At 36.6% G+C, this 24,856-nt stretch overlaps 2 protein-coding genes and 1 non-coding gene across 3 annotated transcripts; all 3 read right to left on the bottom strand.

Moving 5' to 3' along the window:
- Nucleotides 1-4,448: 4,448 nt before the first annotated feature.
- Nucleotides 4,449-5,654, bottom strand: LOC115980232. Its single transcript, XM_031102507.1, has one exon. The coding sequence runs from the start codon at nt 5,652-5,654 to the stop codon at nt 4,449-4,451; it is 1,206 nt and encodes a 401-aa protein (XP_030958367.1).
- A 9,988-nt stretch (nt 5,655-15,642) lies between these two features.
- Nucleotides 15,643-15,714, bottom strand: TRNAD-GUC. Its single transcript has one exon. It is a non-coding gene; the product is annotated as a tRNA-Asp (tRNA).
- A 554-nt stretch (nt 15,715-16,268) lies between these two features.
- On the bottom strand, nt 16,269-20,167 carry LOC115979591. The gene is made up of 4 exons (XM_031101645.1): nt 19,626-20,167; nt 18,027-18,476; nt 17,327-17,627; nt 16,269-16,505 (listed from the first exon to the last, which is right to left on the bottom strand). The coding sequence occupies exons 1-4, from the start codon at nt 20,025-20,027 to the stop codon at nt 16,369-16,371; spliced, it is 1,290 nt and encodes a 429-aa protein (XP_030957505.1). The 5' UTR covers nt 20,028-20,167; the 3' UTR covers nt 16,269-16,368.
- Nucleotides 20,168-24,856: the final 4,689 nt, after the last annotated feature.

Below are 24,856 nucleotides of genomic sequence, written 5' to 3'. Positions count from 1 at the left end.
TTTTACTTCTTTTTACTGCATTTTTTCTCTTTTATTTATTTATTTATTTATTTTATTGGTAAATTTGCCTACGTTACTGGGTTGTGGTGACTGAACAATTTCCTTATTTCGTGGGGATGACCCTTAAACGATTGCCAAGTTTTGGCGATGAGACACTAATTCTGCTTTTAACTTTTTGAATGACCTTCTATTCATTGTGTGTTTGTTTGGATTATGTCTGCGAGCGCTTCACTTTGACCTTCGGTGCTGTCTTTCTTTATCTATTTTTGTCGTTGCTATTTATTCTATCGCATGTTTGGCGGGGAGCTGCCTGCACGGTGGGTTAAATCGTGCCCCAATATATTGTGTTTATACAACGTGTGTTAGTTTTCCTGACTGTAAATGACATGATGCCTCAAAACTTGGTGCACAATTCTCCCCTGCTCGGCGATTTTGGACGATCCGAGAATGAAATTGCAGACGTTAGTATTTGTAAGGGTGTTAAGGTTTCCACCTGCTCGGCGATTTTGATCGAACCGAGAATGAGGCTTCTGTCCTTAGAGGTTTTTTTTTTTGGTAACAATAAGGTTTCCATCTGCTTGGCGATTTTGATCAAACTAAGAATGAGGCTTTTTTTTTTTTTTTTTTGGTAATAATAAGGTTTCCACCTGCTCGGCGATTTTGATCGAACTGAGAATAAGGCTTCTGTCCTTAGAGTTTTTTCTGTAATGATAAGGTTTCCACCTACTTAGCGATTTTGATCGAACCGAGAATGAGGTTTCTGTCCTTAGAGTTTTTTTTTGTAACGATAAGGTTTCCACCTGCTCGACGATTTTGATCGAACCGAGAATGAGGCTTCTGTCCTTAGAGTTTTTTTTTTTTTTGGGGTACAAAATGTGCAATTGACTTAAAGTACAATGACAGAATCGAAAATAGCTTAGACAAGTAACTTCGTCATTAACTTGATTTTAGCAAAGTACAAGATTTCGACTTACGTTCCCGTGTATGGATGGTTACGAATAAAACTTCTTTAGGTTATGGACATTCCATGGCCGGGGGAGTGGCCTCTCGTCAAGGTCTTCTAGGTAGTAAGCCCCCACGCTTGCAATGGCGGTAACTCTGTACGATCCCTCCCACGTTTGAGCTAGCTTCCCTGCAGCTACGTCCCGCATGTTTCCCATGACCTTTCTCAGCACCAAGTCCCCGGCTTTGAATTCCCTACCCTTTATATCTCGATTGTATCTTTGGGCAAGTCTCTGTTGATACTCCGCGAGCCGTATGGTTGCTGCCTCCCGGCATTCTTCTAACCAGTCCAAGCGCTTCATCATTAAATCGGCATTTTGGACGAGGTCAAATCCTGCAACCCGTGCACTGCACAGACTCACTTCGGTCGGTATCATGGCCTCTACCCCATATGTCAAGGAGAAAGGGGTCTCACCCGTGGATCTTCTGGGAGTTGTACGATAAGCTCACAAAACGTTAGGTAGCTCTTCAGCCCACCTCCCCTTTGCTCCGTCCAACCTTCTCTTCAACCCGTTCAAAATCGTCTTGTTCACTGCCTCAGCTTGGCCGTTGCTTTGAGGGTATGCCGGAGTAGAATACTTGTTCTTAATGCCAAGATCGCTACAAAAGGCCCGGAAACCTTTGCTATCAAACTGTAGCCCATTGTCTGATATTAGTGAGTCCGGCACCCCAAACCTTGTGACTATGTTTTTCCATATGAACTTTTTCACGTCAATATCCCAGATATTGGCCAAGGCCTCGACTTTCGCCCACTTTGTGAAATAATCAACCACCACCAATACGAACCGGCGGTTACCTGTTGCTTGGGGAAAAGGGCCGAGGATGTCCAGCCCCCATTGTGCAAACGACCATGGATTGCTAACAGGGTTTAGATGACCTACCGGCTGGTGGATCAGAGGGGTGTGTTTTTGGCATTGTTCACACCTCCGAACATATTCCGCGGCATCCTTTTGCATCTGTAGCCACCAAAACCCCTGAGTCATCGCCCTGTGTGCTAAAGACCGCCCCCCAACATGGCCACCACACACTCTGTCATGCAACTCAGTCAGAAGTTCATTTACCTTCTCGGGATGTAGGCATAAAAGGTATGGGCCTGCGAAAGACCTCCGATACAATTTGTGATTTGCCGACAGCCAATACCGAGGAGCCACTTGACAAATCTTTTTAGCCTCTTTTTCATCTTCCGAAACTTTATCCTCGGCTAGGAAATCTATGATCGGGTTCATCCAACACGGATTGGCTACTGATACCACGGCCACCTCAACCCCGGCCGGGTTACAGTCATCTTTCATATCGATAATTGGCTCCCTTATAAGTTCTATTTTGACGAGCCGAGGAATCTCCTTGGTAGTAGACGAGGCCAACGTGGCCAGCGAGTCGGCGCGCCTGTTTTGTGCCCGACCTACCTGGGCCACCTTCACTGTCCCAAACTTGTTAATGATTTACTTAGTTGTGCTTAGATAAGTTTTCATTCGAGAGTCCCGAGCTTCAAAACTTCCTAAGATTTGATAAACAACCAGCCAAGAGTGAATAAATCTCCACATCCTTGCGCCCAGATGCAATACGGCCTTCAATCCGGCTAGAAAGGCCTCGTATTTGGTTTCGTTGTTTGAGGCTTTGAATCCTAATCTGAAGGAATGTTCTAGCCGTATGCCCTCCGGGGTGGTTATGACAATACCGGCTTCGGCCCCCATAGCATTCAAAGCGCCGTCTATAAACACCTTCCATAGGCGACTTTCTACATTACAGATTATCTTCCCGTCGTTTTTAGGTGTAAATTCTGCAATGAAATTAGTAAGAACCTGTCCCTTCATCGAGCTTCGCGGCCGGTACCTTATGTCGAACGAAACCAACCGAGTTCCCCACTTGGCTATTCGGCCTGTGAAGTCTGATCTTTTTAACAATGACTGTAGGGGATATTCGGTGAGGATGAACACAGTATGAGCCTGAAAGTAATGTGGCAACTTCCTCGTGGCGTGCACCAGTGCCAACACTAACTTCTCCAAGGGCAGATATCTCGTCTCAGCATCTACTAAGGTTTTGCTTAAGTAATACACCGGCTGCTGCACTCCTCGGTCTCTTAGCAACATAGTACTCACGGCGTGGTTGGACACCGAGAGGTACATAAATAAATTCTCTCCGGACTCCAGGGCTGTTAACATGGGCGCTTATGCCAAGTATTCCTTCAGATCTCGAAAGGTCTTGTCACATTCCTCGTCCCACTGAAACCTCTTCCACTTCTTCAGAAGTTGATAAAATGGTCTGCAGTGATCAGCAAATTTGGAGATGAATCGATTTTGGGCGGCTAACATCTCGGTTAGCATTTGTACTTCCTTGGGGTTGCTCAGCGGTTTGAGACGATTCACGGCCTCTATCTGGTCGGGATTGGCCTCTATCCCCCGAGTAGAAATTAGATATCCTAAGAACTTACCAGCCCCCACACCAAAAGTACACTTCTCGGCGTTCAGGCACAACTTATGCTGCCGAAGTATCTCGAATACTCCCCAAAGATCTTTCGTATGTTGTGATTCCTATCTACTCTTTACCACCATATCGTCAATGTATACTTCTACCGTGCACCCAATTTTCTCTCGGAACATCCTCGTCATCATCCGCTGGTAAGTGGCTTCGGCATTCTTCAACCCAAATGGCATGACTTCATAGTGATAGTTTGCACCCGGGGAGATAAATGTTGTCTTTTCTCGGTCCTCGGGCATCAAGGCGATTTGGTGATACCCCTGGAAAGCATCCAAGAAGCTCATCCTCGGGTGCCCATATGTGGCATCTACTAATTGATCAATCTTGGGCATTGGGAACGGATCTTTAGGACATGTCCGATTTAAGTCTGTGAAATCCACACAAACCCTCCATTTACCGTTCTTTTTCTTTACTACCACCGTATTTGCTAACCATTCCGAGAAGAATACTTCTTTTATCACTCCTGCATCCTTCAGCCTCTGGACTTCTAAGTTTACCGCGTCAACATGCTCCTTCGATGCTCTTCTCGATTTTTGCTTTTTCGGGGGGAATGATGGGTCCACGTTAAGCTTATGGACAATGAACTCGGGATCTACGCCGGGCACTTCATACGGACTCCAAGCAAAAATATCCATATTCTGCAAAAGGAATAACAACATCTCTACCTTTTCTCGGTCATTCATACTCATGCCTATTTGAAAATACCTGTCAGTGTCTAGAAAGATTCTAACCTTCAAAACCTCCTCGACACCATCCGCCCTTGTTTCTCCTCGGGGCTTCTGTAATTGCTATAAAGTTTCTTTTTCGGTGGTTTCTATTTGTTCAACCTGTTCGTCCTTCCACCTGACTGCGACGACAAGACACTGCCTAGCCACTCGTTGGTTCCCTCGTACCATGGCGACTCCATACTCCGTGGGAAATTTAACTTTCACGTGCAGGGTGGACGGAACAGCCTTCAATGCGTGAATCTACGGCCTTCCCAAGATTGCAGTGTACGACGAGAACGATTTGACTACTATGAAGGTCACCATTACTTCCTTGCCTTCCATGTCCACCGAGAGAGAAATCTGACCTTCGGGGATCACGACTCTTCCGTCAAACGAGACCAGCGGCATATCATATTTCTCCAAGTCCTGGCTCTTCAATCCGAGCCCCTCGAACAAATCTGGGTACATTACGTTAGCTCCGCTTCCCTGGTCTATCATCACTCTTTTCACCAAGAACCCGCTTATCCGTGCTGTTACTACCAACGCATCATCATGAGGTTGGATCGTCCCCTCCAAGTCTTCCTCGTCAAAAGAGATTGTTAGCCGACCAACTTTCATCCTTTTCTCGGGTGATTCTCCTTTCGCACAGGCCACTGTCAATACTCCCTTAGCTGTGGCCGCATCTCTTGAGGCAGCGATGACTTTGATCACTCCCAGAGGTGGTGGGATGGGATTTCTTTTCTGCTGAACACCCTGGCCGACATCTTGGTCTACGGAATCCACTATGAACTCTTTCAGATACCCTGCCTTTACTAGTTGCCCCAGATGATCTTTTAATACCCGACATTGCTCGGTGGTGTGCCCTTTATCCCTGTGGTATGTGCAGTACAAGTTTTGATTCCTCCGAGATGGGTCACTCCCCATCTTGTTCGGCCACCTGAAGAACGATTCGTTCTTAATCTGATCTAGAATTTTATGCACCGGCTCTTTGAACGCCACATTAACTCCTTCAATTTCCGCTTCTGATTCCTGCATCTTGAAATCTTTTTTTGGTCTTGCCGAAATAATGCCCTGCCGAGATTTTCCGAGTAATAGGGCCTTCCAATTATTCTGCAGCCGATCATCTTCCAAACGCTTATACTCCTCAATGCTCCTCATAAGTTGCCTCATATCCTCGAGAGGTCTTTTTGTCAGTGACTCTCGTAGTTTTGAATCCTTGGGGAGCCCCATTTTAAAGGTGTTTGCTGCTATCTTCTCATTTCCCCCACCGATCTCGTTGTATAGTTCCCAATATCGACTGGCGTAACTCCGAAGGGTTTCATTGGCCCTCATCTTTATGCAAAGTAGCACATCCACTGGTTGCGGCACTCGGCTGCATGTCACGAATCTATTGCCGAACTCTTGGATCAACTCGACGAAGCTGCGAATGGAACCTTTTCGTAACCCATTGAACCATCTCAGGGCCATGGAGCCGAGACTAGAGAGGAATACCTTACACATCAGTGCATCATTGTGTGCATGCAAGGACATCATGTGGATATAATGACTGACATGCTCCACAGGGTCTGTTTTCCCATCATATGAATTGAATGGTGGTTGTGTAAATTGATTCGGCATAGGAGCCTGTTCAATTTCATTGGAGAATGGTGACCGAGCAGCCCTTCGTAAGGCCCAGCTCATGGCGTCCATGGCAGCATTGTGGGTTCGCCGTTCCTTTGGTGAATCCGAGCCTCGGTCGTCGTATCCGCACGAACGTGAACGGTTCCGGTGATGACGTGTCTCTCGGGAGTGTGGGTGGTTCCTTCGCCGGCATGATTCTCGAGAGGGTGACCGGTCTTGGAATTATTGGGGACCGGATTGGCTAGAGCTCTCTTCGCCTCGATTTCCCATGCTATCATCTCTCTTTTGTCGGTGGTTTAGGTCCCTTCCCTGGCGCCGACCCCTTACTTCCAACTCTAGATCCATTACCAGTCTGCGCAACTGCTCCAGCTCTCGGTCCCTATCATCACGCTGCCCGTGTCTCGAGGCACCCGACATCGTTCGGTGAGTCTGGTCCGATCCCTCTCCTAGGCCAGATTCTTTTTCTCCTCGCAGATGCTCCCTATCCTCATGCCCTTTCTGTCTTCTTTCCCACCATGTGGAACCTCAAGAATATCCTATCGAATTGCTCTGGGCATGCCCTCCCGAACGCCCCTCGGAAATTTCCCTCGTTTGAGTCTCAGTCGAACCACAGCTTCTTAGGAGAGCCCTACGGTGGGCGCCAATTGTGCGCGTCGGAAATGAGACTATTGGGCTTAACCTCACTTGGGCTCATAACTTATTTATAAGGTGGGCTTTAGGATTTCTTACTTTGGGTCGTTCTCGGTACAGAGACTCAAAGTAATATCCTCTCTCCCTTCTTGAATAACTGTTTTTTCCTCTTTTTCTGAACCCCTATTTCTTCCCCAACTTCTCCTATTTATAGCTCTAAGTTAGCGGGGAGATCATGATTACTGCTATTGTTAGTGCAATTGAAGGTCCAATATTATCTGTTGTAAGTGGACATTTAGGTGAGAGTGGAATGCAACGATTATGGCTTTGGAACTTGGTTCCAACTCAGGTTAATATGCTCGGTAGTGATGTTTCCTGAACTACCGAGCACCTATGGTACGTCTGGACAAGACTTCCTTATTTGTTCGGGAAATTTATGCCGGGCATCGGTTAGGGGTCGAGGCTCAAAACTCGTAATTTGTGAAGGTAGTTTCAAGCAGAATTTAAAGTAATGGGACCGTGTCATTGGGCCTGAACCCAGGGCCCAATTGAGTCTGGGAACCTCGATGCCGTACAATTAGGTTGTTTGTACTTTTGTTCTTTTGTGGTCTTTCAATATATAAATGAATTTCATATTATATATATAAAATATATAAGACAACAAACTTTCAGAAGTTCTAAACTCTAAACAAGTTTTAGTTCTTACAAATATCTAACCTTATCTTGTTATTTTCTTATTCTTACAAATTCTTTGGTAGATCGTGATTTGGAGCTAGCCATAGGGATCAAAGTATTCCATCAATTCACACAATATATTTAACATAAAGGCTCTTATATGTTTGCTTTTGATGAACTTTTTTTTTTTTTTTATAATAATTATATTTGCAATTAACATTAATTATGAAAATCTTTAATCAATTCTCCCAACATATTCACATATAAAGCCACCTTCAATTCTAAAGTATTTGAAGCCCCCACCCTTTTCATTAGTGTTTCTATATTCTTTGAGTTGGTGTTAACCTTTAAACACCACATTTTCAGAAACAAAAGATTTTCTAGGTATTTGTTCACGTGTTTGAAGTGTCCACCTTTTTCTTTCACTACTTGTGTTAATTAACTGTGATACCCTCTATTTATTAAATAATGGTGAATGCATTTTAAATTTAATTAATTGTTATGTTCACATAAAAGATATATTAAAACCAAAATTAACAACAAACATTAATTGACACGACAATCTCCAAAACATGATTAACAAAAATACTAGTAAAAGGACGTGTGCACTAGGATAAAGTTAAAATTATCATCATGCTTTGAATTTTTTTTAAGAATAAAACTTAAAATGTAAGACATAGAAAGAAGATTAAGATGCAAATATTTTCATATGTGCTCAAGTGATTTATTTTTCTAACATGTAAATTTTATCTTTTTATGTTTATATATATATATATATATATATATATTACTAAATGAATCCTAACATATAGTTTTTGTTGTCTCACATATTCACATACGAATGCTACTTTTAGGTATGTCTCCTGTTTGCAAAGATCATACCATTTTCTTTCAGTTGTAAGAACACTTAAAATATGTATTTTACTAATTGTTAGTCAATATTTATTAATAAATTTCTGTTGAATGCATTTTAAATTCATATAAGAGCTATATTAAAACCAACCTTGAGAGCTTAAGATACCACAAAGTACAAACAACAAAATTTTATTCAAACTCTAAAACACAATCATCAAATATACCACTAAAAGGTTATGCACACTAGGATAAAGTTGAATTATTCATTTCTTGCATTGAATTCATTTTAACTCGAATACTATAATTGTAAAGCATAGAAGGAAAATTAAGACACATATTGTCTATGTGTGCTCACGAATTTTTAATTTCTAATAAGTAAATTTATGTAGTTATCTGCTTATCTTTTCTACTTAAGTTACTAAATGAATCCTAACATGTAATTTATAATTCCTATAGAATTTCAAAAATCTTAAAGGGTGATGAGTACAAATAATAAAGAACTATGTGACTATATTTTGAATACAATATTTAAACAAAAAAAACTTCATAAACATAAATATTTATTTTTTCTTAAGCTTGAACCTATGAATAAATGTTAATTTTTCTTCAAGTATAAAGATAAAGTTGATTACAGTTTACCCCTTGTGGTTAGGCCCAATTTCATGTTGCCTATTTGTGGTTTGAAAAGTCTCACTTAAACTATTAGAGGTTAGCTATGGTATGAAAATATTATCCACATTATCACTTTCATCGTTATAGATATAAAAAGTTTTTTTTTTTTTTAAAAAAAAAAAAAGAAGAAGAAGAGAAAAGAAGATCTGAAAGGGTTATTTGGAAAGTTATAGAAATTGCTTCTGTTTTGGCTCAAGAACACTAAAGAAAAAAACCCTAGAAATAAGTCTAAGCTATATCTCATTTCTCTCTCATTCTTTTACTACGGTAATACAGTTGAATGCTGGCTAGGACCCACTTAACCCAATTTCAGAATAGCGATGCTAGATTGTAGTATGTAGGTTACTATAAAACTATAAGGTACTTTAAAAGTAACATTTCCTCTTCTTATCTAACCAAAGGTCATATAGATTATAGTTACGGGAAATTATTATATACTCCCGGAATACTATAAATGCGTATTCTCTCCTCTCACATGAATGGTGGGTTCCACTAATTAAATTCATGGTGGGACCCACCATTTATGTGAGAGGGGGAAGTACGCATTTATGGTACTCTGAGAGTACCTAATAACTTTCACATAGTTACAACATTTTTCTTTTTCTTTCCTTTATGGTTGTTGGAGTGGTTGAGTGAGGAAGAATTAAAAATTACTAGTGGGAATTGGGCAAGAAAGTAGGGCACAAGAATGGATAGTTTTACTGGGTTATATAGCATAGAATCTCTCTCTCTCTCTCTCTCTTATATGATTTTGAGATTATATATATATATATATATATATATTTTTTTTTTTTTTTGGTTCTAATCTCTAACCGTCTTTGATTTATAAAATATTATTATATATTTTTGGTTTCAATTTTAGATCAATGACAGGGTTTTGTAATTTTTATTTAATTCTTTTAATTACATTTTACTACTATAGACTATACTCCAAATTACACTTTGTACCTTAAACTTTCAAAATGCACGATTAGTGCCCTAAAAGAGGTAGCTAGCTTTAGGTCCACACCATGTTTTAGATTTAATTCATTAATTTATAGCTTCTAAAAAAAATTAATTCATTGAAATATATCATTCAAGTTTAAACTAGGGCCGACTCAAGGTATTGTGGGGCCTAAGGCGACAACTTTAAATGAGGTCTATTCTTATACTTTGAATATTAATAGATTATTTATTTAACTTTTGGTTTTTTTTTTCTTCCATTTAAAATCTATTTTTTGGGAAAAAAAATTACAAATTAAAACAAACCCATTGCATTATTCAATGACTATACAAGTAAAATAAACACTATTTATTGAATGAAGTAACCGAATACTAAAAAATTATGATTGAAAATTTTAATGAAGTTATATATTTGATATTTCTAAATAGAATTTGAGTATAAATTTATTTACTAGTGTAAGATTAATGAGTTCTTTTAACATTTATGTATGAGAGATTAAATGATTGACCCATCCAATGAAAATTTTTTCTTTAACTGGTTTTTCTTTGATAAAAAACAACTACTTTCTATTTATAGGTGAATATTTAGGGCTTAATTAATACTTCTATTGATACAAGAATATCTCTATTGGTAAAAATTTAGGGGTCTTTTTTTATTGGGGGCCTTAGGCAGTTGCCTATTTGACTCACCCATTTAGCTGGCACTGGTTTAAACTAGTCTTAGACTCTTAGTATTGTTAGGTTTGCGTCAACTTCGTTAAGTAGTGGTTAAAGGGCCTTAGAGATCTATGAGCTATATTATGAGGGATGTTGTGGTAGCTTTTGGATTGATAACTATTGCAACTTACTTCAATAATATTGGATTGTTTGGCACCTGTATGGATTGCATAATTGATCGTGTCTTGGACTCTCTTTGTTTTTGGCTGCACTATGTTTCATTTGTTTTTGGGATGAATTAGACAAATACTCTGTTTTGATATATATATATATATATATATATATACACACACACAGACATTATAATATGTCTCATAATCCTAAGAAGTTTGCATCATAAGAAGTTATTGTAGGATATAGAAACTCTTTCACTTTCTATAAAAGTTTTCTCACTTAACTCACTTGTAATTTTCTAACTAGTAACAATATCTTAGAAGAAGGAAGCATAATCAAGACTCGAGACAAGATCAACTTTTCTTGGGTCATGCTAACGAGTACCCTTAGGGTACTTGTTAACAATCAATTTTAGGAAAGTTTCGATATCACTTTTATGGAAAATGAAAAAAGCTGTCAAAACATTAATTTTTTTTTTTCTTTTCCCATAAAAACTTTCTTTAACTGGATTTTTAACCAGTATCCTAAAAGCACTCGTTAGCATTTCCCAATTTTATTTTATCGGAAAACAATGTATAACTATTCTATTGGAGGTGTAAACTGATATTTTCACGAAATTTATAGAGAATTAAATTTTTATTTGATTTATCCAATTAGGTCTCTCTCTTTATCGGCTAATTCTCCATATCTTACCTTAGTATAAAATGAGAATAATTGAAACAAATGTTTATCGGATAGAATCTAATTGCTTTAGGCAACCAAATTAATATATATATATATATATATATATATATTTTTTTTTTTTTTTGCATCAACAAGTTTGTTGACATGAAAAGATGCAATACATTATGCGTCGTTGACGTTATATTTGTTGATGGCTTGACACAAAAAGATGTAATACAATATGTGTAATGCGTCAACTTAAATAATGCCGTTATATAAGCTTTTTGTGTCAAAAAAAACATTGACACAAAAACTTATTAATTATTGGAAAAAATTTTACTTTTTTTGTTAACTTTTTAAGTTGGGGTGAAGATTTAAGGTATGATGATTTACTTCATTTCTATGCGGCAACTATTTGGTTGACACACCCAAAGAAAATTGCGTCTATTTTTTATCTTCAGTGCCAATTTTTAGTTAATGCTAAAATTCGGTTTTCTTTGTAGTGATTAGGGAACTCTTGTCACTCATCACTAGTACCCACATCTTTTAAGAGATGTTTGATTGAGGTTCAATTAATAAAAAAATTGTTTAAAACAATTATTATTTCTTATTTGGAGAAAATGGGCAAATGCCCCTTTCAAAAAAAAAAAAAAATTAGCATTTTGCCCTCTTTCCCAAACTAATTAGGAAAATGCCCCTCTTTTGAAATTCGATTTTTTCAAAATCAAGTTATAAAAAAAAATTTTGGGCCCTATAGTGGCGTTTTAAGAAGCCTATAGTGACGTTTTAAGGACCTATAGTGGTGTTTTGTAACTCGATCTCCGTGAAGTTGAGTTACATGCAATTTTTTTTTTTTTTTTTGCCTATAACTCGATTTCAAGGAGCTCGAGTTTTAAAATGCCACTATATGTCCTTAAAATGTTACTATAAGCTCCTTAAAAACGGCACTATAAGATTTAACTCGATTTTGATCGAGTTTCAAAAGAGAGACATTTCCCTAATTAGTTTGGGAAATGGGGTAAAATGCTGGATTATTTTTTCAAAAAGGGCAAAGGTCAATTTTTTCCTTTCTTATCCTGTGATTGTGAATCATACAAGAGTTTTAATTTTCTTATATGAAGACTAAGGGCTTGTTTGGTTTAAAAAAATTGTCACTCATCACTCAGTTTTCGTCATTCATCACTCATCACTCATCACCCATCACTCATCACTTAAAATACCCCAATTTCTTACACTCACCTGTTTGGCACATATTTTCAGTTTCCCATCACTCAATCTTTTTTTTTTTACTTTTTAGGGACCCATGCCTGAGCACCTATCATAAATCCTGTTAGCCTACCCGCCTCACCCTCACTCTCTTCATTTCATTTTCTTCCCCTTCAATACCCACAGATGTTCATTTCAAAACCCACAAATACCCAAACCTCCAAACCAACTAGGACTCAGCCCAGTTGTCGAAGACGCTACCCAAAACCTCTGGAGATACCACCAAAATCCAACACAAAATCCGCTCATCCTCCTTCCTGAAGATCTCGCCAACCATCGTGCTCGTCATAAGCCTCTGCTTCATCAGCTTCGTCACCGCGCTCCATGTCTTCGGCAAGCTTTACCGCCGATCCGCCGCTGCCGTCGCTTAATTTTCTGCTTTCGGTTTCGGATTTGGAGCTCTTTGATCGCTGTTCTAGATTCACACTGATCTTTAGTTCTTTGACTCGGTAACTGAACGCTTCATTTTCCTTTTCCCCTTTTTTTTTTTTTTTTTGGCTCTTTAAATTTTTGTCGGCGCTGTACTTTCTTTGTTTTTGTTAATTTCGGATTCTTCGGGTTTTATTTTTTTCTTTTTCTTGAACCCACTAACCTCTGTAAGTTACTGTTTTAATTTTCATAATTTTGTACATGTGGGTTAGAAAGATATCCAATTTGGGTTGTGTGCATATGGGTTTTTGGAATCTAGGTTCTTGGTCTACTGTGGGGTTGGTTTTTTTGGTTTTTGTTTTTTAAGGTTTTGTAAAATAAAATTTAGGGAGCGGTGGATTGGTGGCGGTTGAAGTCATCGGCGGCTTCTTCAGCTTCAAAAAATTTTGATCTTGCCAAGGAGATATAGAGAACTCTGCAAATCCGGTGGAGGGTAGTCTTTGGTTGCTGGGTTTCATTCTTCACAGTTGCTGGGTTTTTGAAGAAATGTTGGTTTGTTGCTAGGAGAAGGAGAAAGGGGAATGAGAAAGTCGTTGGTGCTGAGGACTTGATGTAGACATGTCCCTGACGCGGGTCCCACAAAGGGGCCACAATCTCAACAATATTACAAACTTACCACTGATTGATGGAAAATGAGTTATGAAAACAGGTGAAATGTGTTTTCACTTTTCCTCTTCATCACTCATTTTTTTGAGTCACAAAATCACCAAAACTGAGTCATGGATCATGAGTGATATCATCCAAACAACTGCTCTTCCGTGGGCCCCATCAGTTTTGGATCATGAGTGATGAAAACAAGATCTTATCACTCAAAACTCATTGCATCCAAACATGCTCTAAGATTCATTTCTAGGATTTTCTTTTAGTGTTCTTAATTCAAAACATAAACAACTTCCATAATTTTTTCAATTACCTCATTCAGATCTCGTTCTCTCTCTCTCTCTCTCTCTCTCTCTCTCTCTCTCTCTCTCTCTCTCATGTTTTTAATGGAGAAAATGATGAGAAAGGTAATGGCTGCATAACAGAGATTTCGGGTGGGTAAAATAACACTTTTTAAACCACTGATAGGTAATGGCTGCTAATTTTTATTATTTTATTTATTTATTTATTTTTCATTCAGTCTATGAACTCAAAAACATTTTATATTCACACAGTAGCATCCATAAAGATTTCATTAAATTCCTCATGAATGTTAAGTAAAAGAGCCAAAAAGAGTTTTTCATAACATTTTATTTTATTAAAATTGTTATTTCTCCTTTGAGTTTGTCCAAAGGCAAATTAATAAGAAAAAGACAAAGGCGAAAGTTCCATATACATGAAAGTACAAGGCTTAGTTGCCAAAAAAATTCTCACTGACTTATTTTTCAGCATCTCAAATAGAAACACCCATAAAAACAACAACCATCTGGCAAATAGGTTTTTCAGTTTTTTCAAGTTTTATTTTTGTTAAGTTTTTGGATTGGACAGTAGTCAATTGGGTTAGGCTGATTGGAGTAGAGGAGACTTAAGGTTTTGAAAGAGAGGGACCCAACAACAAAATTAGAAAAACATATTCACTAGGAAAAAAAAAAAAAAACAAACAAACAAATCTTAGGACCAATATAGGAGACTTAACACATGAAATGCATGATCTTTATGTATAGTATACCTGTTAAAACTAATACAATTTGCTCAAGGCTTAAGGAATTATCTGCTAGGACTAGTGTAGGGCAGCAATCCAATGGTGGAGCAGGCCAACGAAGCAAAGAGATAGTTGGTAGCTATACTGATGCTAGTACAAGCACAGTAGCATCATCACTAGCAGACAAGGACAGCCACAACAATAAACAAATGGGGAGCAAATGTGCAGCAGAAGCATCAGATACAAAGCACCAGTGGGCTTGTAAGGATGTGCTAGAAACCATTGAGGCAATACTTTATCATGAAGGAGTCCTTCTAGTGTCACATAAAGTGGCACAGAAAAAGCCACAATTCGCCCATATGGTGAGTTGTGGTTGGGGGAGGGGTGGTGGTGGGACACCCCTCCACCAACCACAACTCGCCACATGGGCAAGGTGTGGCTTTTTTTGTGCCACTTTATGTGGCACAAGACTTTTCCTATCACGAAGTCTTCATACATAGCTTTGGAGACTATGATACACGTGGCTTGTAATAATTAGGTTGTCATGTATATAATGAAATACTATTGTACAATTAGCATAGTCTTTGACATGTATATATAGAATAGCCTTACTGTATTGGAATCAGTTGCTTGTATTAATTCATTTTTCTGATTCAATAAAACTCTAATCCTCTATTTAGAGAGAGAGTTCCAGATTTTATAATACCAAAAATTTAGGAACAAATTATTATAGCTCCATACTGGTTTAGAGTTAAGAGATCAATATCATTACTTTTAATACAATGAATTTCAACATATAGTGTATGCTCTATACTTTTATGATAATTGCTGTTTATCACCAAATCAAAAGATATCAATTAGGTGTTTGTACATGCAGTTGAATCCTTCATCTCTTATTTTAAGAATACCTTAATCTCTTATGATTAAAAAAAAACTTTTATAGTTAAGCTAGGTTAACAAGAACTAGCTACTACTACTGTCACAATATTTATTTCATTTTATGAAATGTTTGCACTATGTGATATAATATTTAGATTATATTATTAAACTTTTATTGAAAAATGTATATATAAAATGGAGTCTGAAGATAAAAAAAAAAAAAATAGCACAGTTGCCCACTATACAGTCTATACTATAACGACTAAAAAGTCAAAGGCTCAAAATAATTTACTATCGCATAATTTATTCGCATGAATCAAAAACAAATATTATACTAAACGAGTGAAATTTGAAAAAGGAAAAACAAAATATCGCCGTTGCCGGGGATCGAACCCGGGTCACCCGCGTGACAGGCGGGAATACTCACCACTATACTACAACGACTTCTGTGTTAGGAGTATAACGATAAGTATTATTTTAAGAGAAATAATATTATTTTAATATCATTTTAGTTTTCTTCAATTTTTGTCAAATACTACAATCAATGTAGCTGATAACAATGTTGCCACTTGTCAGGCTGTCCTGAGCTGGAATTCTTAGACCCGTTCGAGCTCTCTTGTTTTAACCGTTTGGATAATACCACAGCAAGTCTGAAAAGATTGGCAATCAGACAGTTTTTACCTAGCTAGGTAATTTTTGCACAAGCATTACCCATATTCATGAAGGCCATTTGATGTGTATTCTTCTTTGGAGCCCAATTTACTTGGATCTTTAGTTCAACATTTCAAGTTTATAAAAATTTCAGACTATTGCACTATCATCATCATATCATTATTATTGTGCATGCTGTGTGTTCTGAGTCTAATACCTGGTTTTTGGTGATTAACAAAAGAAAATTGTGACTCGTAGAATTTCACTACTACACTTTCCAATTGTAAAGTCTACACTTGAAAACACTTTTTATTAATAAAAAGTTAGGATCCATACCATTTGCAGAAAAGTTTACTGGCGGCCAAAGTAGATTATATACATAAACTTTGAGGGTGCTTGTGTTTTCAAAAAAAAAAAAACATACAAAGGAAGAACGAAAGAAAAGGATTAAGATACGTCGATTGTCTTCTTGAGCAGCCAGAGAAAAAGAGCTAGTTCAAGCAGAAAAATGGAACGAAGCCCAGTTCTGTCCAGCATGAATCCAAACACTGTTATTCCTGCTTTGTTGTTCTCCAAATATGTCACTGCAACACAGTCATTTTGTCATACTCATAAGCACCAAATAGTATAACATTACTAAAATATCATGCTACATTGTTGTTTATTACATACCTTATTTGGATTTGTTTTTTTCTCATAAGAGTTTTATAGCTCAACTGATACATGGTGTTTTTAATAGAGATATCAAGTATTCGATCCCTCATTCCCCATTGTAACAATTGAATATATCCCAAAAACAAAAAGTGCTTACCTGTTTTTGTTTTTCTAAAATCTTAGGTCATTTTTGAAGACTCAAAACCTAGTTAGTTGTCATTACCAAAAATCAGTCCTACATATTGTTTACCATGTGTTAGACATTTAGATGTCTTTTAGGAAAATTGTTATCCTTCATGTTTCAGCCAAAGAAGGAGAGGAAAAATAAAAAATAAAAAATAAAAAAAGTTCTTATCAACTAACTTAAGTTCTATGAACTATTACCAAGAGTTTTGTAATTCAATTTATAGTTTTTAGTGTTTCCAAGTTCTAACCGAGACATACATGATTCAAATCCCCTCACTCCCACTATTGATGTATCAAATATATATATATATATATATATTTATATGTATTAGAATTTGAAAAGATCCTTTTAATCGTAAGAATTTCTTTAAAAACATTGACAAAGACATATGGCACTCCATTATAATGATAGGGTTATTGAAAGACTAACTTGATAAGTAAACAATTTTTTCCGAAATAAAATTAAATGATCAGATTTTCAATAACTAAATAAAAAATGAAATCCTATATGTCAGACATTTGTTTGGCAAAAATTCATATTCAGAAGAAAATGAAATCCACTAACCTAGAGCTTGTCTCTTCTGAAATGAGATTGTATGCGTAAAAATTGGCACCAATTTGGTATTGTCCAAATCATCATCTCCATCCTCTTCATCATCTGATTCCCAATAATGATTCATAGAAAATACTTGACTTGAAGTAATCCGAGCCCTTGGAGTCTCACCATCTGTGTTATCGAAAGGGTTTATTGTGGCACAGGCGTGCCACTTTGCAGCAAGACTTGTAAGGGACTGTGCTTTGTGTGTAATTTTTGTGGCACTGCGCAAGCATATGAAAAGCCCAGTCACCAGGCTAATAGAGCATACCTACACAATTATAAGTAAAAAAAAAAAAAATTGAAATTATTAATAAACAGGGAAATTGTTTTCTTACAAGGAATCTTATAAAACTTGAAATTAGGTGAAAATTTTATGATTTAGGCACCTTGTACATTTCTGACATAATTTAGTTTGATTAATATCTTATTTTTGACATAATTATGTGTCCCAGTCAGGCAAGCCCTTTGGCTAGACTATTTTATTCTCTGCCCATGAGGCACCCCAGAAACCTCATGGACTGATAGTAAAGTGGATTAAATCTAACACTTTTGGGTTTTCGTCACGTCCCAAACCAATGAACCCACCACCTGAGTACACCCTTAGAGGTAATCTTTTAAACTATATAAATTGTATTACAATAGGAGAAGTAAAGGAAACAGTGCTTACTATAAGTTCTCCAGCCTTGAAGATATTGACATTAGCACTGGATGGGACTGTATCTAGAAGAGTAGTGAACTGACTTGCTGTGACCAAAACCAAAGTCAAAAAAATGAATGCTCGGAAGCGGTGGCTGATGATCCGGAGATTTCTTCTAATTTTGAAGTGCTCCACTAAGATTGATCCCACCTCAGTTTCTTTCTGAAAAACTTGAGCAAAGTCTTCTAGTCTAAGTATTTGCAGATAGCAACTAACTCGGAAGAGAATGCACACAAGGAAGAATATTGCTGTTCGGTAGAGCCATGAACACAGCTCCAATGTGCATAAAATTGTGTCACTTATGTAGATGTTAACATAATATGGAAGTTTGGTGCCACCTGAGACGTACCACCATATTTTGTAGGCACAAACAGAAATAAAACAGGGGAGTAAAAAAACCAAGAGGAGCTTCATTGACCTCTGCAGGAATAAGAAAGTCACATTTTTAATCATTCTGATGTGTAAAAACTAAAAAGGGAACTGATGAGCAAGTAAACAGTATAGAGAGAGTTCTATATATATAGGTATGGAGTCTTAGAAGTAGTACTGTATAGTCCGTATTGACCTAAGCCCACACTTGGACATGGTTGAGCTTAGGCTAATATAACTCTTAAATGATCAAACTGCCATGAGTTGTAACATGTGAAGTGATCTGAGCAGTAGCCCTGATTGACTTCCATATGATAATTGATATAGTGAATAGCTAGAAAAATAGGGACTAACAACCATATTTGAATATATTCAATTATTTTTTTAATTTTACAATCATGTTTGAATTTTTTTCAATTATTACTTGCTTTATGTGTAATCATTTTCATTAGAGAAACAAGTGGCTTGGGTTTGGAGTCACAAGTTTGCTTCCCTTTTTCTAAAATCATCCGAAAAGACATAGAGCTATGTCCTGTTTCTTAACCTTTTGTGTTGCTTATCAAATTGGTAAAGGTACCTACTTTTTGTTGTTGAATTAATTAAATTTGTGTGTGTATTGCCAATTGTGATAGTATAGATTTTTGCCTTAAATCACAAGTAGACTCTTCAGTCTTCACTCTTGTGGTTGGGGAAATGGTTCACAGATCATATTGCTAATACCTGTATTAGGTGGTTTAGGATGCCAAAGTAGAAGTAAGAGTCAAATATCTGATCTAATAAAGGAGCTCTATAGTTTATAGTATTTTCATAGTTCTTGTGAAATTAGGTTCAGAAGGCTTTCCTTTTTCTCAAGTCTAAGATAGAAAAAGAAACCATTTTGCCTTGTTGGCAATCAAATAGGAACCACCAAGTAGGAGGAACTTCATGGTTCTGAATTTCTGATCATTCTGTCTCTATAGAGAAGCAGGGGAAGGCATTTTTTTTTTAATGAATAAAAAACATTGTACAAGAATTTCCTACAAAGTTCTGTAAAAATATTTGCAATACAGCCTGATATGATTATGATTCATGAGGGTGGTTGAAATTTTTTTACAAAGTCATTTTCTTTTAACAAAAATGTAGACAGCAAACTATGCATGCATATTTAGACTCAAATATTGAATATATTTGAAAGAAAAGAAAGGAAGAACAAAGCTTTACCTGGAGCTGTTTTGTATATCCATGTTGGACTTTCTCACTGGCATCACTTAACTTATCAAGGAAGAGAAACTTTCTTAAACCATGTTTATTTGACCAAGTAGAGAGACACAAGAATGAGAGTGTTGCGAATACAGAAAGGGAAATTTGGACTACCAGACGATAAGGCCGGCTATGGTTTTCATCGCAACTCGAGCACGAAAGGGCAAAGTGTGAGCCGATTGGAACACCAATGGCTAATAGAAAGAAGATAGACCATGAAAGACTAGCCCTCCAGAGATTGGATTGATCTAAACACACCCATTTGAGACATAATCTAAGGCTCTTCAATTCAGCTCCTTCATTGTCTAAGTTGCCTGAAACTTGTGGGCTCTTTGACAAGAAAGTTTCTCTTTCATCTTCCATAGTTTTGGAAATTTTGTCAAAGCCAAGATCAGAAATTGAGAGTAATACATATAGAGTTGGTGATTTTGAAGGTTGGAGCTAGAAAGGTAGGAAAGAAATGAAGAAAATAATACATCAAGTTTCAAGTTTCAACTGTCTCTGTCTCTATCTCTCTCAAAATAGACATAACCAAAGGTGGCACGGATTCCCTGAGGCCATGAATCCAGACAACCTGATTTTTTGCCACAAAAACATTTTTATGCCATTATTAAAGAAACTTTCGCCATCACTATCGCTCCGTGTAACACTAGTTTTCTTGGATTGTGGGTGAGTCCGTTAAAACTCACATTTTAAATATCATTCCACGCATTTTTACACATTTTTTTCTACACACGTATTTCAAAAAATTCTAAACAATAATTCTCAAACTACTATACCAAACACCCTCTCTAGAACTTGTGAATAACTATATTTTAGAGTTTCTAAAGTCGTATATGTTCATTTTAAAAGAAACACACTAAATTTTACATATTTAATAGTTTAAATAAATAGTATCAAACAAATTAGTAATAGTTAATATTAGTATAAATGAATGTTGATAGCATGGCCAAGCCTAATCTATTTATTTCAAAATAAATGAAGGCTGCGTTTAGAAACATGAATTTGGATTTGGATTTAAATTTTAAATCAATATATTTAAAATGTTTTGATTTTAAATCAATTGATTTTAGATATCATTTCAAATCTAATTATTTTAAACCTTAGTGAATTTGTCAAATCCAAATCCTTGATCTTTTAAAACTATCCAAACAAGATATTTAGATTTTAATCACTCTAATGACTAATCCAAAGTCACATGCTCAAGTTCTACCATCCGAACACACTAGACAAGAATTTTAAAAACTTTAATCAGATAGAGTTACTCCAAGAATATTAGAAGATTTTAATCCAAATCTCTCTCTTCTCTCATATTCATCTTGAATTATATTACTATATGCGTCTTTAAATCACAATTTGCCAATAGCCATATCATGTCACATTTAAAATCAAGTCATTTTAAATCTAGTAATTTTAAATTCAAATCTAAATCCAAATTCATGTTTCCAAAAGCAACCTTAATTACTTTGATCATATGCTTGGCTAAAGAAATACTAGTCTTCTTGTCTTTTTACGGTTCTATCTAAACAAAAACCCCGTGAAAGCAGTAAATGTTTAAAAGCACTAAACCCCATTCTCACTTGGAGCGACTGAATTCAAAGAACCAATTAGGCTGTGATTCGTGGCGGATTTCAGGTAAAAGCGAATAAAGCGATAGACATTTCTGGGTCGTGTTGACACTTTCTGTTGTAGTGGTTGAGATGTACTCCGAGTTTGGAGGTCAATGCACGATACAATATATATATATATATATATTTTTTTTTTTTTTTTTTTGAGAAGGACACGATACAATATATATAGGTGTAAGATAGTCATGCTTCTCAAAAAAAAAAAAAAAAGGTGTAAGACAGTCATAGGTAGCATGTGATATGGAGCCCTTTAACAAGCAATTGTTTGTGACAGAAATCTACCATTCAAATTTCAACGTCCCCATAATCTGCGCTCAAATCTGTCAAGTGTCAACCATGTAATATGTTGCATGGAACGTGTGGTGCCTCCAAATCACAGGTTTGGAATGGTTAAATAAGCTATGACAGAGCATTGAAGCCAAGCAACTCTACCTACATGGGCGTATTTAGTTAGGCGATTTGAGTGTCTAAAAGTCCCTTTTTAAAATGCAAAACGTCATTTTGCATCAGCAGTTCTTGTTAGCTTTTTTATAAATGTTCATTTCATACTCAAAACTCTGTTTCGTTACAGCTTATATAAACACACCCAATATCTTAATCATGCTCAAGCAGTGATATTGGTAAAAATAAATGGGGCCTGAAACTAATTAGAGGTTTGCATCTTAGATACTGGTCTGTCATGTTGTTAGGGGTAGCAAAGTAAGCTCAAACTCATTTGTCCACCCAAATCCACTCACTCTAATTGAATCCAGATTCACTCAATTATTAGTTGGGTTAAATGGACATTAACCCAATTAAACCCAGTAATTATTGGGTTTTAACTAAAAACCTATTGAGCCACATTTAATCCAAAAACAATATATCCAAATTCAACCCAGCCCTCCCATTAAAAAAAAAAAAAAAACTAGCTCATTGTTTCATTTTCCTTCATTTTCTAGGGTAGCAAAGTAAGCCCAAACTCATTTGTCCACTCAAATCCATCCACTCTAATTGAACCCAAACTCACTCAATTATTAGTTGGATTAAATGAACATTAACCCAATTGGACCCAATAATTATTGAGTTTTAACTAAAAACTCATTGAGTTTCATTTAATCCAAAAACAATATATCCAACGTCAACCTAGCCCTCCCATTAAAAAAAAAAAAAAAAAAACTAGCTCAGTGTTTCATTTTCCTTCATTTTCTCAGCTTCCAAACACTAACACTTCTCTCTCTTTCTCTCTCTAGCTCTTCACATCGCTGCACTCGCACTCCATACAAATCAACTCGTCGTGGCTCAAAACTTGGCGGCTAGCTCTCGCTCCAGAGCAGCCGATGTGGAAGCCGCGCTCGCAGCCATCGTCGCACGCACCACAAGCATCAGAGGAGCGGCACGCGTGGTTGATATTGCCGGCGCTGGCGTCGTTCTCTACACTAGGGAGTTCCGTAGGGCCTCCTAGTGGCGACAGAGGGTTGTCGTGGAAGTTTCAGACGACTTCGAACGAATCGAGTAGGGTTTCGTGGAGCGAAGGTGAGGGGATCTCATTGAGATTTACTCCGAGGCCGAGTCCGATTCTGATACCGGAGCGAGTCTCCTCCGCCAAGTGCCTAGACTTGTCCCTAACTCTACTGAGTTTGTTGCCTGAATCGGTGAGTTCCATCATCCGAGTCTCGGCTCCGAGTTCCATGTCGGCGAGTCACAATGTGGCTCTCATACCATTGCTCGCTTTGACTTTCAAGATTCAGATATGATCAAATCCAACGGCTCAGATTATCAGATCGGATGGTCTATATCGGCGCCACCAGATCCTCCAGCTTCAAAATGGTCATTTTCGCTTCAAAATGGTCATTTTCACTTTAATGGCATTTTGGTCATTTTAATAATTGGGTAAGTTGGGGTTTACTTATAATAATTGGATTGGGTTAAATTTGGGTTAGAAGCAATTAATTAAATGGGTTTTAATGAATAAATGAGTTTTATATACTCAATCCAATTATGCCCACCCAAATCCACCCTTTTGTTTTTCTTTGACACCCCTACATGTTGCAAATAAAGGGTGTAACTCAAATATGACAATCTGAGTTCTAAATTGGACTTACATGTCTTATAGTTTCTTTGATGCACGATATTTGGATATTTTGACCGATTTCATTTGAGTCGCACACCAAGTAATTATAGGGAATAGTCCCTTCAAGGTTCTTTGAAGGTGTGAGTTAAAAACTTAAACTTTACATCTCATAGTTACATGAGGTTTGAAAATCATTAGACCAATCCCTTGGAGTTATTGAAGTACTTTCTAGTTCTTGCTTCTTTTTTTTACTAGTTGTAAATCTACCGAATGCATGAAAAAATGTAATATAATTATTTTGTAAGAATATAATATAAAATTTGTAAGTTAAATTGTACATGTATTATTTAAAAAACATAATTTAATAATAAGAAATGTACACTCTCATTCCATAGAACATATGTAACATGTTACATTAAATTAAATTATCATATCGTTTCAAAAAAGAAAAGAAAAACTTAAATTATCATATAAGTTTAGAATTGTAGTTTTTTTTTTTCCAAATATAAGTATAATACATATGTTATTGAAACTTGAATTTTAAGGTAATTTTTTTTTGAATATTTATCATTTTAGGGCCAAAAATCTCTAATTTATAATACCTATTTTGTTTTATTTTTTAGCCCTAAACTAAAGAGTATGACCCAAATAGAATAAAATTTCATATTTTTCAACCCAAAAAAATTAAGAAAAAATAATTGAGCTCAAAACTTAAAAATGCAATCTACAAAAACAATCAATTTAAGGCCCAATTAGCCCAAAATGGACTAAATGAACCAAAGTGGACCGATGTGGACTAATATTACCAAATAGACTAAATTGAACCAAAGTGGACCGAAATGGATCGAATAGATTGTATTAGACTGAATGGACCGAAGTGGAAGGAATGGATCGAAATGGAATGAATTAGACTGAAGTGGACTAAAGTAGAATGAATGGACAGAAGTGGACTAAATTGGATTGAATGGACCTAACCGGACCAAGTGGACTAAGCAGGACCGAAAGGACCAGATTGAACCAAAATGCTACTTTAATGTAGCTCCAAGGGAGTGTAACAAGATATTATTTATATTTGTAAGAATTATATGTAATACAATTTGTACTAAATTCCTCTCAAAAAAAAAAAAAAAATTGTACTAACTTTAGTATTACTAAAAAATAATTAGGAATTCGTTTTTTACGTTATTGATGTGAAACTAACCAATCATATCATTTTGTAAATTTTTTTAGTTATTAAACGATATCATTTAAGAATAAAAAATAAACTTTTGTTAAAGTTTAGAGACTAAAATAATATTTATTCTATTTTTATCTAACAATAATAATTTATCTCATAAAATTTGTTATAAAAATGTTGCCGTACCGACATAATACTAAGCTCCAATAATTTGTGCAGCCCAAATTCAAGCCACGTAGTAATACCCCAAAACGACAACCAGTTGGGCTCTTTGAATTGTCTCTCCAGTGCAGCAAGCAGTAACGAGGAATATGCCCCCAGGCCCCAACTCCCAAGC

This window comes from Quercus lobata, chromosome 3, assembly GCF_001633185.2.
Source record: "Quercus lobata isolate SW786 chromosome 3, ValleyOak3.0 Primary Assembly, whole genome shotgun sequence".
In the NCBI taxonomy this organism is placed as follows: Eukaryota; Viridiplantae; Streptophyta; class Magnoliopsida; order Fagales; family Fagaceae; genus Quercus; species Quercus lobata.
Note: the sequence above shows the minus strand (reverse complement) of the source record. Positions and strands in the feature narration are given on the sequence as shown.

Excerpts from the sequence above, each read along its gene's own strand:
- LOC115980232 (XM_031102507.1), bottom strand. The coding sequence starts at position 5,654 with ATGGCCCTGAGATGGTTCAATGGGTTACGAAAAGGTTCCATTCGCAGC.
- LOC115979591 (XM_031101645.1), bottom strand. The coding sequence starts at position 20,027 with ATGGAAGATGAAAGAGAAACTTTCTTGTCAAAGAGCCCACAAGTTTCA. Across the intron at positions 18,477-19,625 it reads GATATACAAAACAGCTCCAG|AGGTCAATGAAGCTCCTCTT; the intron begins GTAAAGCTTTGT and ends TTATTCCTGCAG. Across the intron at positions 16,506-17,326 it reads TCAGAAGAGACAAGCTCTAG|TGACATATTTGGAGAACAAC; the intron begins GTTAGTGGATTT and ends ACTGTGTTGCAG.